The 16568-nt window shown below is 36.1% G+C and overlaps 1 protein-coding gene across 5 annotated transcripts in view; it reads left to right on the top strand.

Annotated features, from left to right (window-relative positions):
• Nucleotides 1-16568, top strand: part of SEMA5A (semaphorin 5A) — a 350426-nt gene that overhangs the window by 132275 nt on the left and 201583 nt on the right. For all 5 annotated transcript variants that reach the window (XM_027798610.2, XM_055705236.1, XM_055705237.1 and 2 more), the window contains exon 5: nt 12448-12493. In XM_027798610.2, coding sequence (XP_027654411.1) covers nt 12448-12493 — 46 coding nt within the window. The remainder of the gene's footprint in view (nt 1-12447; nt 12494-16568) is intronic.

Raw genomic sequence — 16568 nt, 5'->3', positions numbered from 1 at the left:
AAAATCACAACAGAAATCTTTGTTTTCCATAGTTCAGTATACCTGGCTGTTGCTGTTCATAGAATTTATTGGATTTTTCCTTTCCTTATTCTGCATTTCCATTCTAAATGCTAAGCTTTTCCACAGTGCTGTTGTGTTTGGTCATGGGCACCTTACTTTCGAATGACTGCAGTTGCCAATGGGTTTCTCTGACTGTACATATTATTGTCATTAGTATGTCCTTTTCACTACACATTTTTCTCCTCAAGCGTTGTGCCAAACTACATGGTGTAAGTTATTGTATATCATGGAGTCATAGAATCAGAGACTAACAACCAATTATCAGGGTGCTATAGTCCCAAATCTTACTGATCATGCACCTTTTGCAGGTAGTCCCTGCACCATGTAGAGTGTATCTGTTCACTGTGAATATGATGTCAAGTTTTCTACTCATTTGCAGGAGTAGTGTTTGCAGCCTTTCTTAGCTGGCTGCGCTGATTTTTTTTGTTGTTCTTCTTTTTTTTGGTTTGGTTTTTTTTTTTTTCCTTCTTAATGCACTGTTTGTAGTTCCCGTTCACCCAGGACCATCTTAGCAGAGCATTAATATTACCATATTTGTGCTGTGGCCTGTGGATAAAATTTTAGTACAAGTTTCTTGCACATCTGTCTTACAGGATTCACATATCTAAAGAGCTTTTAGAAGAATTCACATTCTGTCATAAGCCACAAATGTGCTCTAATAAAGACAGTGAAAAGAATGCACTGTTGATTCCTCCTCCCTGGTGAAATATCTGTTGATATACAGTTATTTCTCTTAGAATATTCCAACTTTTTCCTTTTTTATTATCTTGTACTAACAGTTCACTACTGAAAACCTAATAACTACATGCAACGAGATTTCAGTAAGATCTGAACAGCTAAAACGTCCTGTTTAGTTGTGAAAACGGTAATTTGTAGCCCTCTAACATGATTTTCCCTTCTATACGCAATCAATGGTAGAGAAAGGAAATATGTGATGTGGCACGTGGCAAAGCTGCAGATAAACTTAGATTATTCCATTTACACTGGCAAAAGAGGTACTCCCATTATGGTTTACTTGTCCAGCATCCAAACAAAACCAGGGGGTGATGCTTGCATCTCTAGTTTCTGCTTTATTAAGGTGGTGTTCTTCTAAACCAGAGGAATGATTTCCACATCCAGGAGCTGTGTCCTGGCTCAGCTTAAGTTTTTAAATTATTTTTTTCACCCTAGTGGAGTTTAGTGAACTCTTCCACCAAAATTTGTCTTAGAAACCAACAAAAAAAATGTGAAAATTTCACACTGTTGGAAATTCTTAAATCCCTTTTCCGTCACTGATAATCACTGTGGGTGATTGCCTTCCATTTTTAAAGTTCTACAGCCTCTAAAGAGATTCATGATTTGTTTGTCATAATAAGCAAGGTAACAAAGACCTCAGCTGGGATCCAGACTGGATTCCCATTGGGAGCTGCCAATGTCATGCAGCTACGTAAAGAGATAGATATGATCCTGTGATGCTTCAAAAGGTGTCTTCCATAGTGACCATTGTACAAGGTCCCTGGGAGACTTTAAACTGTAGTAGTGTGTATTATTCTATTTATATATGAGTAGTGTGTATTATTCTATTTATATATGCTTAAACAGGGTTAACTGAAATAGAAAGAGATGTGGGGAAGGGCTGCTAAAAGGCAAATGAAGAGGGTTGGAATTGTAGTGCAGGAAAACAAAGGCTGAGCGTGTGTACAGCACCTGCCCATAAATCCATCAGCAGGTACATCTAGGGAAGGAAACAGCTATAGAAACTACACAGTAGTGTTGGCAGAAAATCAAATCACTCTGTTGGCCGTGGGTAATTTAGTCGAGAAACAATGAGTTTTGTCACATTTCATCCATGCGAACAAAACAAGAACAGAAATGATTTTGAGACAGAGATCTCTAAATGTGTGAAAGCCTATTATTCTATAGTATTTGCCATAGCAGGCAATGACTGGGAAGGTAATTACTAGTCTTGCATTGCTGAGATTAGTCTTACCTGTCCAATTTGGGAAATCAAGGAGGTCTTCAGATGTCATGGGTATTCTGTAGTTTCTGTTGAAAACCAGGTATTTTTTACAATTTTATCTGCCCTTTGCCCCCACCTCTGCAGGTTGTTTTTCTTCCAGTCCTCGTGAGAAGTCTCTTGTTGATATTTTTTGTTCTGCAAAATGTCTAGTTCTTCTGTAGCTCTTGAGTTGATTAATTCAGAGTCTCCTAGCCTTATTTCAGTTTCCTTACACCACCTGCAGTGATCTGCGATTGTACTCCAATACTAGTACACATCTCCACTTTTACCATCTGATCTACCCTGGCACTGGTATTTTCCTTCTGCTGAGGCATTGCTTAAGATTTGGAGCCACCCTTCCCTTTTCCCCTCCCGCCACCACAATTAGGGAGAGAGGCTGCTGATCCAAATCAAGTTTGATTTTGGCTCAGTCTGGCTTATTTCTAGGGTGTGCAGTCATGTTTCTCTGAACACAATAGAAACAAGTAACTGCAGTCCATGTTGCTATTAGCCTTTCAAATTCTTCACAAATCCAGTACATCAGCTGTGGGGAGTGTCTTTATTTCTTAGGTCACACTCATACTGTTTCCTACCATGAAGTCCCATGCCATTTAGTAGTGACTGCTTTGGTTTCTGAATATTGCTGTACAGTACAGGTTCAATTATACCTCCTGTTTTAATTGTGAAAAGAGATAGCACAACTTTTAAGTTTAATGAAGCTTGCACTTTTCTTTGTGTCAGAGTCACATGAAAATCATTAATGCCTTCCAGTGTGACAGGTCTGCTTAATAACATATACTGGATCTGAATTGTATGGGTTGTAGTACTTCTGTTCTACAACAGTGTCACTTGGCCTTCTGTCAATATGCTGTGCAAAAGCAGATGCGTACCATTGACGAGGGCTTCAGAGGGAGATGAGTATCTTCTAAACCAACTGATGAGTTTGCCTGGATCTCGGTAACAACCTACAGTTGCCCTGTGGACATTTTTACACAAGTTGTCCATGTAGAAAAAATCATTTTGATAGCTTTGAGAAATGTGGGAGTGGGGTGGAGGGGTGGGGACAGACAGGGGAAAAGGCAGATGGAGAAATTTATCTTTTCCAACTTTGATCAAAGACCCCAAAGTGCGTAAGTGAAGACAAGTGAAGATTACAGTTCAATTTATGAAGGTGAATTAAGACAAGAAGAATGGTTTTTATTATGGTTGCTGGCTTTTAAAATTTGCATTTGAAGAATGTGACAGATCTTTCATTGATATATCAATTGGCTCTAGTTTCAGTGTAAAAAGAATATTTTTTTTCTTCACAGATATGTACTAAATTGTATGAGATTATAAATTTATGTAAAATAGAAAAAAAAAGAAAATGGGTTAATGAGAAACTCAACAGACAAAATTCAGTATGGATATAAAACAGTTGTTAGTACATTATGAAGGCTATTGGCTTTTGACACAGGGCAATGTAGCTATGTTCCCATGAAACTGTATCTTTAAAATTTGCCCTAGGCATTGTTCTTAACATCACATATGACCTGGCAGATAAAAATAAATGAGTTCTTTTGCAATCTGAAACCTTCTAGGGAATTCATTTGCTTTCTTAAAAAAAAAAAAAAAAAACAAACAAAAAAACCCGAAACAAAACCCAAAACCAACCACGTATGGCAGGGCAGAATTTACTTTTATAATTAAGTGGCATCAGCAAAGGATTACTGTCAGGGCATTAGCTCCTCAGTAAGCTCAAGGAAATGAGACTGCTTGTTTATCTTATTCTGATAAATCCTGATAAAATATTCAGATGAATATTTCTCTGTGTGTTATGTAGTGGACTGACTTAGCATCTAATCAAATATGATAATGTTTTCTGTATTTTGAAATACCAGTAAGCATGAAGATTCATGGATTCCCAAGAACAACCTTGCCTTCTTTTCCTATGTGGAAACGCTTTGCCATATGTTTATTTGTTTCTCTTTTGGAAAGGTCAATTAAGCAGGGAAAAGAACAGCTCAGGGGAAGGATACAGCCCTGGCAAATTGTGCATTGCCTTTTTTTTCCTCATTGTTCCCTGACAATGCACTAAACACTTATGAGCTCTAGTTTTTGTAAATAAAAAATTTGTAACAGTGTTCCAGCCCTTTTGGTAACATGAGAGTCAACTAGAAGTATGTCTCAAACCCCCTAGGTTAGGGCAAAAATGTTGAGGTTCAAAGTAATTAGCTACATTTTCCTTTTAACCCATTTTTTTCTCTTTTTTTTTTTGTGACTTTTCATATTTTTTCTTTCTTAATAGTTTTGTTCAGACCATACAAGAAGACTTATATCAGAAGAAACTTGTTTGTTTAAAAGAAAAATGAAGTAATTCCTCCTCTTTCCAAGCCTCCTGCGCTTGAAATTATGAACTGGTAGGAGCCTAGCTGGAGTTCATTCTTAAGATGTGGAAATTTATTTTTGAAAATTCAAGTTGGGCTAGTTCAGCTATACTTTAAAATTGTATAGTTACTTATCAGGAATGGGTCTTAAAGGTATTCAACATTTTTTTTTCCCCCAATTGGATAATATATATTTAGAAATATCTTATTTATTTTTACACAGGGCATCCTAATAACAGTAGCTTTCTCCTGCCTGTTCTCCTGCAAGTTAATTAAACTTGCTTTGAGGATTATAACTTGCTTTGAGGTGGCTTATTGCCTCAGTCACTCCTTATCTTGCTGATGAAGGACTGTAACAGTATGCCTTTTCACTTAATTAGATGTGTGTTTGGGGGCGTTAATTTGAACCATTACCACTGCTTGCCATAATAACAGAAAGGCAAATTAAAGGATTCATTAACAGCGGTTTAAGAATCTCTAATAAAGGAATAAATAACTGTACAGGTTTGCTTCTTGCTGTTGTCTGTTCCCAGCAGGAGAACCTGAGAGCTTCTTGTTAACGAGATGCTCTGAGTGCTACATGTTGGGAGAATATACTGGCACCAGGAATTAGTGCTATATTCTTTGAACATCCATCTGGGTTTTATTGCTCATTTAACACTCGGTTCAAGTAATCAATGTCTGTCCTTTCACTGTTCGATCTAATCTAAAAGGTGGTTTAATGTTAAATCTAAGAGAAATTATCCTACTGCTGCAGAAAGGGGAAGGTCTTTCTCCCCCTACTGCTTCTCTTTCCTACCTTGTTAATGGGTTCCTAAATATTTTTAAAAGCTAATGCTTTGTACTTCTGGTCATGCCTTGTTCCACCATGCAATTTTCTCTTCCTTTGCACCAGCTCTGGTAATAATCTGGTTGCAAAGTAACACTAGTTAATTCACTAACCCCACAAAAATTTCTCATTTTGTTGTGCTGATTTAATGTCTTGCCATTTTAATTAGTGGAACTAACATGATGTATCATCAGAGCAGCCCTGGAGTTGACTTGGGGTAAGATGAAAAGAGAAATGGCAGCGGTAAATGGAAGTTCTTTGGCAGAGAACACTGCTATTTCAGTGTAAGCCATCTTCAGAAATCACAGCGGATGAGTGGTGTTCTGAAGGTACTTCAATTGGAGTCATGACTTAATGTATATACACCTGATCTGTGCCTTATTGGTGCCTTGCTTGGATTACTGCAGTGCCTTTGCCACGGTGCTCTTGCATGGCTGCACTCATCATGAGAGGGCTGCTCAGATGCTAGGTAGGCGTATGGGTCTCAGTCCTCATTCTGAGTACAGTCAGAAAATTTAATAGTGCAATGATACTGTGCATGTCACCTTCAGCCCTCAAAATCTGATGGAAGCAAGACTGTATTTTATATAGAGATGTGTTAATATCATGTGCTTACCTTTTACGCATCCTATTTCTGTATTTCCTGTGTACAGCAAGCTCCCTCTGAAGGGAAGGGCTCTCTTGGAAACGAATGGCTCTACCAGAGGACAACAGCATGATCACAGGAGGGAAATTCAAGGCTGGCTTTGAAAATACAGGCCACCGAATTTAGTATCTCCTTCCTTTAACTACCTTTAGCATTAATGTGATCAATTACATAATTTTGATCATTTTGTTGTTGCAGTTTTTCCTTAACAAACCAATAAAATAAGAGGCCAAACTAAGTCAAAGTCACTACCTTAGACACTTTACCTTCTTCCCCTGCTCTACCTACCCAAAAAACAGCTCAAGCAAATTTGATGTGTGAAAGTTGATTACTGTAGAAAAAGAGGCCACAAAAGGTGTGAACTGGCTAAATTTTCTGTTTATTTAAGCCCATTCCTATTACTGTTTTTTTTTTTTTTTGGAGGAGACAACAGCAGCATTCAAATTTAATTTCAAACTAATCTTGAAAAGAAAGAGTAGATAAATTTGTTGAACAATGAAATGGTAACAAGACCACAGATTTGCATGGCTGTTTGTGTGGGTGGGTAGTGTACAGTGTATGCTGTATCTGCCAAAATGTAAAAACTGAGGGCATGTACTTTGAGATATGTGGTGCAACATTGAAAAGTGTTAAAGTTTTGGTTAGCCACAGTTATGAAATACAGGGTTAACATTTTGGCTGAGGTGATATTTCAGGATAAAGTTGAACACAACAATTTACTAAATAAATAGTTGAGTATCTCACAGATTTATCTGGACTAAAGTGTAATATTCAGAAAAGCCTTGATCTGCATGCATCAAAGTTGCATAAATATTCTGAGACAAATATTCCAAGGCCACCTCTGGCTGGGGAACTTGGGTGCTGTGTGTGAGAAGCAGGGGCCAACATGAGGAGATGGTAATGCGTGTTTGAGGATGACATGGCATGATGGGAGGATGGTGAACTCCAGAGCTGCAGAGACAGGCCAGTCGTGCCTTTCTGCTTTTCCTGGAGAAGCCCATGGCAAGAAACAGGTTGAAGTAATGCTTGGCTTTTGATGGACATCTGTGCTGGTGTGCAATGTTCTAGAATCTCGAGTCGCTGCTGAGTCTGTATGTGGAGCCACAGGGAAGGGAATGTAGCAAGGTTTGCTAATCCTGAGGAACAACCATCAGAGAAGGAAATCGGATTTTACAGGACCTTTGAATGGATTAATTTAATTTATAATGGGATTATAAATGGGAAAAACTCCAATAATGTTTTTCTTACTCTGTCTGCCAAGCTCAGCATCTCACTGGTCAGCCTATGAACACCTGAGCCTTCCTTTTTGCCCTTTTGAATGTTAATCAAACATGGTTAGTTTTTCATTCCTCAAGAATGCCTGTGATTTTAGAAATTATTTTAAAAAAAGCAATAAGAAGACCAAACATTACTTCGCTATGATTTTTAGGTTAAATTAGCATGACCTGCTAGTCTGAAAATATTCATCTGTGTGTATATGCTATTTTAATATCTTTAGCATTTACCAGTAAACTACTTATTTCATTATTCTCATTTGCTGAGACTTCTGTTTCCTGCAAAGTGCAGACCAAAATTACTTACTGACCATTCTGCTTTTCATTATTGTGATTTGACCATTTCCAAATAATAGTTCTAGTAGACCACTCTGACTAGGTTTCTTTTATTTCCAGTGTGTCATCTGTAGCTTTTTTCACATATTTTTCCTGTTGTATCTTAATATAACCAAAGGAATTTTATACATCATATTTTTTTGTTATATTCATTATCTCCTTTGCTCCTGTTTTTATTTATTTTTCTTTTTTTCTTGTTTTATTTCCAATTGCTGATTTTACTACACTGCAGAACAAGAATTGGCTTTTACTCAGAACTTTTCAGTCTTGATTGTGGAATCATGACTTAACGGTTGATTCTTGCAGAGCTTATACTTTTAATTTTCAGCCTTAATATTTTTTCCTTCCAGTAAATTGAATAAAATTTTCTGTTTTCATGTGGAACAATTTCTTGAAAGAAGTGCATAGGAAGGAACCTTTTACTTGTTTATCTCCAGGAGATTTGGCAACATATTTGGTTATGCCTTGTTTCTGGGCTTGCTGCAACCCCTGTTTATTGATTCAGGCTCTCAATTGCAGATGCGTATGGGGGCTTGGGTGGTTGCGTTTGTTTTTTTTTTTTGCTATCTTACGAGTTTTTCAAAAGCTTAATCTGTAGTGTGTTTTCTTAAGCTGTATGTGCCACCTTAATGTTCTTCTAATTCATGTCTGCGTTTAATGCAACAGTAGTTGTTATTATTGTGTTTGCTTTTTATAGCTTCTGTTTCACTAAGAAAAGGGTGAATTGCTGCATTTAACAACCATTACTAACATGGTGTACTTTTGAATCTTTATGGGATTTCAATTGATTTTTTGACGTGGACTTGTTTAGGAACATACAGATTAGTTTTATACTTTTATCTGTAATCATACTGAATGTATTCACTGCAATAGATCATTGTTGTCAAGGCAGTGACTGGAGCAGGCTTTTTGTGGTGCTTCATTCCGTTCCCACTGATATCAGTGGAAGTCTTTGCCATTGGGTTTGAACAAGCTTAACAGGTTTTAGTTATCATAGTTCAGCTAGAAAAGTTGTTCAGTGCTGTGAATGTAAAGCAAAATGCTTATTGCCTGCTGGCTATCTGAAGGAACACAGGATGCTGCTTTATCTCAGACTTGGTTGTGTTTTCTTCTCATTACAGTGTCCTTCTGTTTGCAGATTTATGTAACATATTTGCTTTCCTTGTTCATTAAGCACAAAATGGAAACAAATTTACCAATTACCACCAGTGTCAAATCACTTTAATTCTAGCATGTAAAGTAGTATTTGTCACGCCTTTATTTTCACCATATTTGGGCAAGAGACAGGCATACGTGCTAAGAGGTCTGTATCTATGTTTCAGAAATGTGCTTGGTCATTTTTATTTCATGTCCTTTGTTGCCTTCAGAGCATAAATGTACTAGAATAATGGTAAATAGAGGTTGAAAAATGGTAATCCAGGGCGTAATCTCAATAACATATTGAAAAAAGTATTGTCACATATCTTTTGAGCAGCATAATTGCGCTGCACGTGTCATGACAATTGGTATTGACTTTTTTTTTTTGGACTGTCAAATTTATTAATATTCACAGTGTGGGGGTTTTTTGTGTTTTTTTTGTTTGTTTTTTTTTTTTTACAGTGAGGTTTGGGGTTTTTTTGTTTTGTTAAGGTATGGGTTTTTTTGTAATATATTTTTCTCATGTATGTTCTCTCTGAATGAGTTTTTACAAGTTAGAGATGCATACCTTAGAATGTTAAACTATTGTTTTTATAGAACTAAATGTAGTCCTGCAAGTTTTACTGAAGTGGGCACATCTGTGTAGCAATAGCTCTGATTGCTCTCCAAGTACTAGTTTGCCCCTTATCCTAGCATTATCGAGTCACAGTCACTGTGCTGTCCATTTGCCTGGCTTACCTCTATGTTGCTGAGGTGTAATGCTTTTACTGTGTCTTGCACATTGCTTTTCTTCTGATTTAAGTTTCTTTCTGCTGGCTTTATGAAGCTGAAAATAATAAGTTAATTGGTTATTGGCATCCACAGGAAGTTGAAAAATATACACTAATTAGCTCTGGCTCTTGGCTCATTCACATGAATATAGACATTTTTGTCTCCCTAACACTTACAGGGTCAATATTTCTAATTCCACACTGGATATATTAATGGGTAGAAGAGTTGTGCTCTACTGCATAGGATACAAATCTCATTTTCTAGGAAAAAAGACCCAGAAAACCTTCATCCTCTATTTTTCTGAAGGCTGACACCATGTTTATGTATTAATTTAGGTTTTCCACAGTTTAAGACAATAGCTTACATTTTAATAGGCTGAAATGAAGTCAGGATGAAAGACCATAAAAAGAGAGTAATTTGATAATCTGTCTTAAAATGCCACATCAGTGATAAATCTTCAGCAGATATCTCAAGATTAAGTATGCATAAAGACTGTCATGTCACTATGCTAAGTACTGACCCAAAATCTAGAAGTGTGAAACCAGACTGCCTGCTCATATGTTCTGCAACAGAAACTACGTTTATTTGTAGAGTGAGATGAGGCATTTATGTGCCACTCTTGTGAGTGATACCACTGAGTTAAGGAAACAGTTTATACCTGCTGAGGATGCAGTTCAATTTTTCTGGAAGAAAGAAGTTCTGCTTCTGTTAAGTGCGGGGAAAAATGATTTGAACAGCAGTGAGGTTGTAGGTTTCTTTAACTTTGATATCTGGAGTGCAATCACAATCAGTGGTGGTTGATGGAAGCTTATATGCAGTGAGATAAGGAGCAGACCAAGTATTTTATGTTCCTTGCTGAATATTTCTGAGCAAGACATTTTGCAGATCTGAAGGTATTTTTTGTCCTTACAGAGAAAGGGTAGATGTGTTAGACTATATGCTTTGCTTCCTGACGTTTCAGTGAAAGTCTTTCAAGTCAACTTGCACCTAGTTTGTGGATTAAGATTTGTGTAATCATTGTCCTGCAATGTACTGGTTTCTTTGCTTGCCCACTTCAGGTCTCTTCATGACTCAAACCCAATTATTTTAGTTATTTCTTTGTGTGATTTTATCTGTGCTAATGACAAATATTCTGTCTTTATTTTACTTTCTCGTGAATTCTTGCCCTTAATAGCCTGCCTCTTGCATTTTGAGTAACTCCCTTTAGCAATGTTCCTAGGAAAGACTAGTGACCTGATTCCTGTACATCCACAATTTGAGTAGACCATATATGTACCAGAGTCAATAAATAAATTCACATAGCAGCACTCCAGAGTCCATAAATAAAGCTGGTCACGATAGTGGTTGTGTTTCTAAGATACATGCTTTGAAAAAAATATGTTGCACTTTTTACACTCAGTTTGTTTTTTGTGCCCCTGCACCCCCAGCTCATTTTAAAAAAAAAAGAGATGTAAACAACAAGTCCAGATCATCTGTGGCCATTATCAAAAGTTCATACCTATTTGGAAAGAATTGGAATTATTATCTCAAAAAGTGTGGCTTAATTTTATACTTCTACCAGTTGCATGGATTTAATATTGAGATAATTTGTGAATATTGCAAATATTTACATTTAAAGTTTAAATTTACTCATCTCTGTTACCTTTTTTGTTACTGTAAGTGATTTTGTAGAGATCTTAGAAATTAATGTTACAGATTTGTTATTAATAAATTAAAATTGAAGTAACTTCTATTAATATTTTTTAAAAAATATTTTTGTTTTTCTGTTTAAAACATAATTACTCTGTAGTGGCATTGGAAAATCAGAATTGCTTTAAATAAAGTAAAAATTAGGCAGGAATGAAGAATATCTTATATGTGGAAATGTTGTAAAAAAGACATAATGAAAAGAAGAAAAAAAAAGTGTGAGAAGAAACTAGGAAAAAAAAGAAAAAAAAAAAGGGGGAGGGGGGCACGAGGAATATAGACATGGAGCATGGAAGAACCTCACTGTAGACCTAGCATGAAAGAGCGTCTGCTCTAGAGAAGGATGTGCTGAAATCAGTTCAGAGTTGGTGTGGTATTTGCTCACTTTTAGGAGGGTCATGGAGCGATACCCTGAGTGCTACCAACAGAGCTGGTTTATCAGCAGAGGTGTTAGAAGACAACTGCTTTAACTAGATAGACACAGTAAGCTGGGAGGGGTTGTGATCGCGCGCATATATTGCACCATTATGTGCTGAAGGAAGGGTTTTAGTTGTTGGGGCCTGCTCACCTTTCTGAGTGTACTAACCCGTAATTCCCTCAGGTTTCAAGCAGTGCCTTTGTGTCATGTCTTGTTTGTGTTTTGCCTGAACTTCTCCCAAATTCTGTAGGCACAGCAATACTGCTGTAGAGAAAAAGCAGAGAGCAAGAAAATCTTTTGCAATAAAAGCATGGGCTTTTGAAAAATATCCTTGGTTTGTGTGTAGTTCTTGCTGTACGTGGAAAAAAAATATTCTCAAATTTCAAAGAAATTAGACCAGGACTTAATGACAGGACTTAAATGAGAATTGTGAAAACTTTGTGACTTCTACAGACAGTTCATCATACTGGGATCCTTTGCTTCCAACTTTATGTATCTATGGCTGAGCTAATTGGGTAAGGTTGCCATCACTGTGGAGAGAAACGGACAACTTCAATCTGCCCGTCCTGTTACTCTGATTTAGATATCTAACACTGGTCCCACAAATCTGCCAAAGCACTGTGTATTTCTTCCCATTGATTCTAAAGGAAAAAGGGAGCAATGACTCAGATGCACATGTATGCAGTATAAATATCTATTTTGTTCATATCCAGCCAGTCCGTCAAGATGAAAATCTGTTTAGAAATTGCCTTAGTCCTTAGCCCAGATGGCTGTATGTTAAGACAGTCCCTGAAAGAATTCAGAGTCCTAACTACCAGTCACTTTTTAATTTTTTCCTTTTATATTAATTATTTTTTTTATTTAAACACTAATAAAGTTGGTGTGGTTTTTTTTTTTTACTTAAATGGTAGTAACAATTTTTATCTACTGTTTTTTTTAACTCCAGAAACTACCTCTTCAGGTTGCAGCTTGAGGATCTCTCTCTAATACAGGTATGTTTTATATTTGTTTTCTTAGTTCCTCTGCATGAGGTAGGTAAGCAGATATTTTAAAGCAGATATGAAGTTTATGAATATCTTCATTAACTACAGATAAGTATGCATCTGGTTTTGTCCTCTTTGAGGCCCCATATTATATAAATCATATTATACGTTTTAATTCCAGATTAGCCTTTGTCCCAGGCCACACAGATCTGATGTTACCTTACTCTGCTGTAGATCTGTAAAAAATAGAGTCTGGGAAGGAGGATCATGTTTTCTTTGAAAAATGTTCTAACGTATTATTGTGCAGCTTCTGTATTCAGAATTATTGTTATTGTAAAGAATATATATTTGTAAAAGAATGATAAATAAAAAAGTTTCATTCATACTCACCAAGTTAAATTAGGCAAATGAAACAACGATGAAATATAATGTGTACAGAGGTATCAGAATCTCAGTTTTGTATATAAGGATGCTGTCTTTTTTTAAAATTTGCTAGAGCTTGGTAGGTGAAAGAAAGACTTTTAGAGGCAGTTAGGCTTCATAGAAAGGTAAGTGAGAATCCTTTATCAATTTATTTTACCCTGAACTTCATGTGACTTCCATATACCAGCAATCTCATCTTCCCTCAGTCTTCTGAGTTGTGTTTCTTGTTTAGGTTTTGTGGAGTTTCTCTTTTGTTATTTTTAACATTGGCATAATTTCTAACCTTCCTCATTCTTTTGTACTTGCCTTTAAGAGTTGTTTTAATAAACTTAATTGAGTTGGCTAACTTGATAAGGTTTAGAAACAGAAAATCACAATGAAATAAAAATGTATGGTTTTTCATAATCTTTTCATTTGTGCAATTTAAAATTAACTCTTTAGATTCAGTATGGTGCTTATTTCATGAAGTAATACTGTACGGTTGAATATGGAAAAGTAAAATGCATTCAGGTAAGGCTGTCCTTGTGATTTGTGGAACACCTTGTGTATGTTTTAATTAGGCTTGCAGACTTACTATACATTCCCAGACTATTAGAAATAAGATCTGAAGTTGGCTTATAATTAACCAAAATTGTAGTATTGTTAAATACTCAGTTTTGTTGCTAGTGATTAAGACTGTGACACACCAAGCATTTTTAATATCCAGAATTCAGACTGTCTTTCGTCTTAGGTGACATACTCAATATCCTGGCAAATAATTTGGGTTAAGTCCTGAATACTCTTGTTCAGAGGCTGCACTCAGAGGTCTTTAGTGGTGGTGTTGCAGCTTATTCTGCTAACTCATAGATTAAAATTCATAGCTTTCCTCTGTTAGGATAAGTATCAGTAGGCTGAATTCACTAATGAGGGAGAAATCTGTAGATTAAAGAGGTTGATAATTGTGCTGACTGACCCGAAGAAACATTCTCCCACCCCAGTGAGCAAAAAATATAAGGACAGAAATCATACCATTGATGTTATACTATGGTCTTATGAATGTGCAGAAGCCTTTAAACGGTCTTCTCAAGCTGACTTTTTTGTAAAGTTTTTTATTCCATCTTCAGTGCTGTAGCACCACTGGTTTGCTTCTGTATCTTGAAAACTTTCTCCAAAACCCTTTAGGGAGATTGTATTTCTAAATAAAAGCAAAAGTATGTATGTATTTTTTCTTCTTTCACCAGCATATCTTTATTTTGAATAGGATCGGAGGATATAAAGTTTACCAAGTTAGCAATTAAAAATTACAGTATTTTGAAGGTCCAGATCTTTCAAACTTGAAACTCTTATTGTTGAGGGAGGTAGGAGCAAAAGTGAGTAGCAAAGCAACACATATATGAAAACCTTGTAAAATAGAATGATGGCATTTCACGGGAGAAATAAAGCATACTGTGGTTTAAATCACTAATAGTGTATGTGCTAGTTATCATTTGTTTGCTGAGGGACTGAACACTGACACTTTATATACGGACAGAAGAACTTTTGGCATATTTTTTTTCTTCACACAGTTGTCATAGTAATAATGTAAAAACACAATTTAATATTGCTTACTTGGATTTCTTTGCATGAACCAGCTTTTGTAAAACCATGCAGATGTTTCACAAGCTAACAAACTGTTTTTGCATCTGGAAGAAAAGGCACACAGTGAACCTTTCAGTGTAGCACAATAACAATATGAAAGCGCTAGAAACAAGACAACCTATACACCTGTTGTTTAATTATTTTAGAAAATTGCTCAAGCTCTGTCTTTGCTATTTTGTGTCTAAAGGAGGAGAAAAACTGCTGACTTTTCCTCATGCACAGCAAATACTTCCAGCATGGAAGCAGAGATGGTTGTTACAATTTGCATCCTCTTTTTCTACAGTATTCAATTAGACTTTTATAGCTTTATTTTCTTTATGTTGTTGCTTTGACTTTTTTAGTTTGATTCATTGGTTTAATATTTTTTCCTGGTACTTTTCTATCTGGAAAATAAAGGGAATGCCTAAAACTTAATCATGACTGTTGGTGCACTTCAGTTATTTATGTATAAACAGGTTTCCTTGTCTGTCATACTTAAATGTCTGTTGGAAGGTGGTGTTAGTTTGTCCACACACTGCTGTTATGAAGATAAAAGGCTTCATGTTACATATGACAAACTGGAATGGTAAGAATCATTTAGTTATAGCAAAAGCATCCTTGCAAATCTTTTGTTTACCAGTTTTCATATATTTTTGAAAAGATAGACATTTTATAAATAAAGTATTATTTTGGAATATTATCAGACATTGCAATATTTTCAGATGTTGTTTTGCAATAGGAAAGCTCTATAAAAAGTAATAAAGTACAGTAATGACTCCTTGTTTACAAACTTCTGCAAAAATTATTTTGGGCCAAAATATGTGTATGGCCAATTTTCTACAAGTGTATACCTTGAAAATACTTTAGAAACACAAGATAACCTTCCTTTAAAAAAAAACCCAAAAAACAAAAAAACCCACACAACAACAAACCAAAACCCCCCCCCCCCCCAAACCACCACCACCAACAAAAAACCAAACAAAACCAAAAATCCAAACCAGACAGGCATTTGAAATGCAAGTTCTCACAAAAGAAATGCAGAACAGAGATTCATGTATTAAAAGGATACTCTTTCCATCAGTTTAGTGAAAGTTAATCCCTTGTAAAAGTAAGGGTTAGAGTGCTGCTAGATTGCATCAGACAGGATGTGTGTCTAAACATGAGCTAGGACTATGCAGTGAGATATCGTTGCCCATTGTGGGTGCATCAAAGTTGTCATCTCACATGTCGTGGTTCTGTGCTCTGTACTTTAAAGGAAAAGCATGTTGTTTGAGTAAGCAAGTTTCATATGATAATGTCTGTAGCAAACTAGTATTTGATGTGTCTCAGCAGTTTCCTTTGTGTAGCAGAATAAAGAAGAATAAAACAAGTGAAAGCCTTTTAAGCTCTTGCTGGAGAAGCCTAAGTGTCAAATTGTTCAAAGCTGACTGTTGGAACAATGCATGCACAACAATTATGGATTAGTAAAGAAGCACTCATTGGGCTGTGGTTGTAGAGGTCAAATGTTTTATAATTCTCACTACAGCAATAGTAGGCTCACAGACATAGAAGGCCTGACTCTGCATGGTTTTGTTTTGTGAGTTTTGCTTTGTTATTGCTCTCCTCAAGTAATAGCAGAATAATCCATAAAAGTATTGCCCAAGATGAAAGCTGGATTTCCTGAAAACTGTTTTATACTCCTTAAATTATAAAAGCAGAAATCTAAATAGTAGTGATTAAGTGAATAGATTAATCAAAGATGTTTTTTAAAAAAGATACCTAGCCAATGTCAGGATTAATAGTGGGGCTTTGACGTCATGTAGAGGATGACTCACACATGTGTCTGTTTTTCACCTTTTTTTTTTTCTGCAAGTTATTTGAAGAGAGAGCTTCTGATTTCAAGTATTTATTTGTGTTTGCCTACATGACAAGTTTGCTGATGGATCTGTAAAGGGTGGAGAGCTAATACATGCTGGCTTATAAAAGTCTTTTTTACCACAATCACTGTGAACATTTTAAGAAGCCAGCATGCACAAGCTTTTCACAAACCTGATAGAATGTATGCATCTTTTCTTGATCCATAAAA

Source organism: Falco cherrug, chromosome 3 (genome assembly GCF_023634085.1).
Source record: "Falco cherrug isolate bFalChe1 chromosome 3, bFalChe1.pri, whole genome shotgun sequence".
Classification (NCBI taxonomy): domain Eukaryota; kingdom Metazoa; phylum Chordata; class Aves; order Falconiformes; family Falconidae; genus Falco; species Falco cherrug.
The sequence above is the reverse complement of the archived record's forward strand: the minus strand, read 5'-3'. Positions and strand labels throughout refer to the sequence as shown.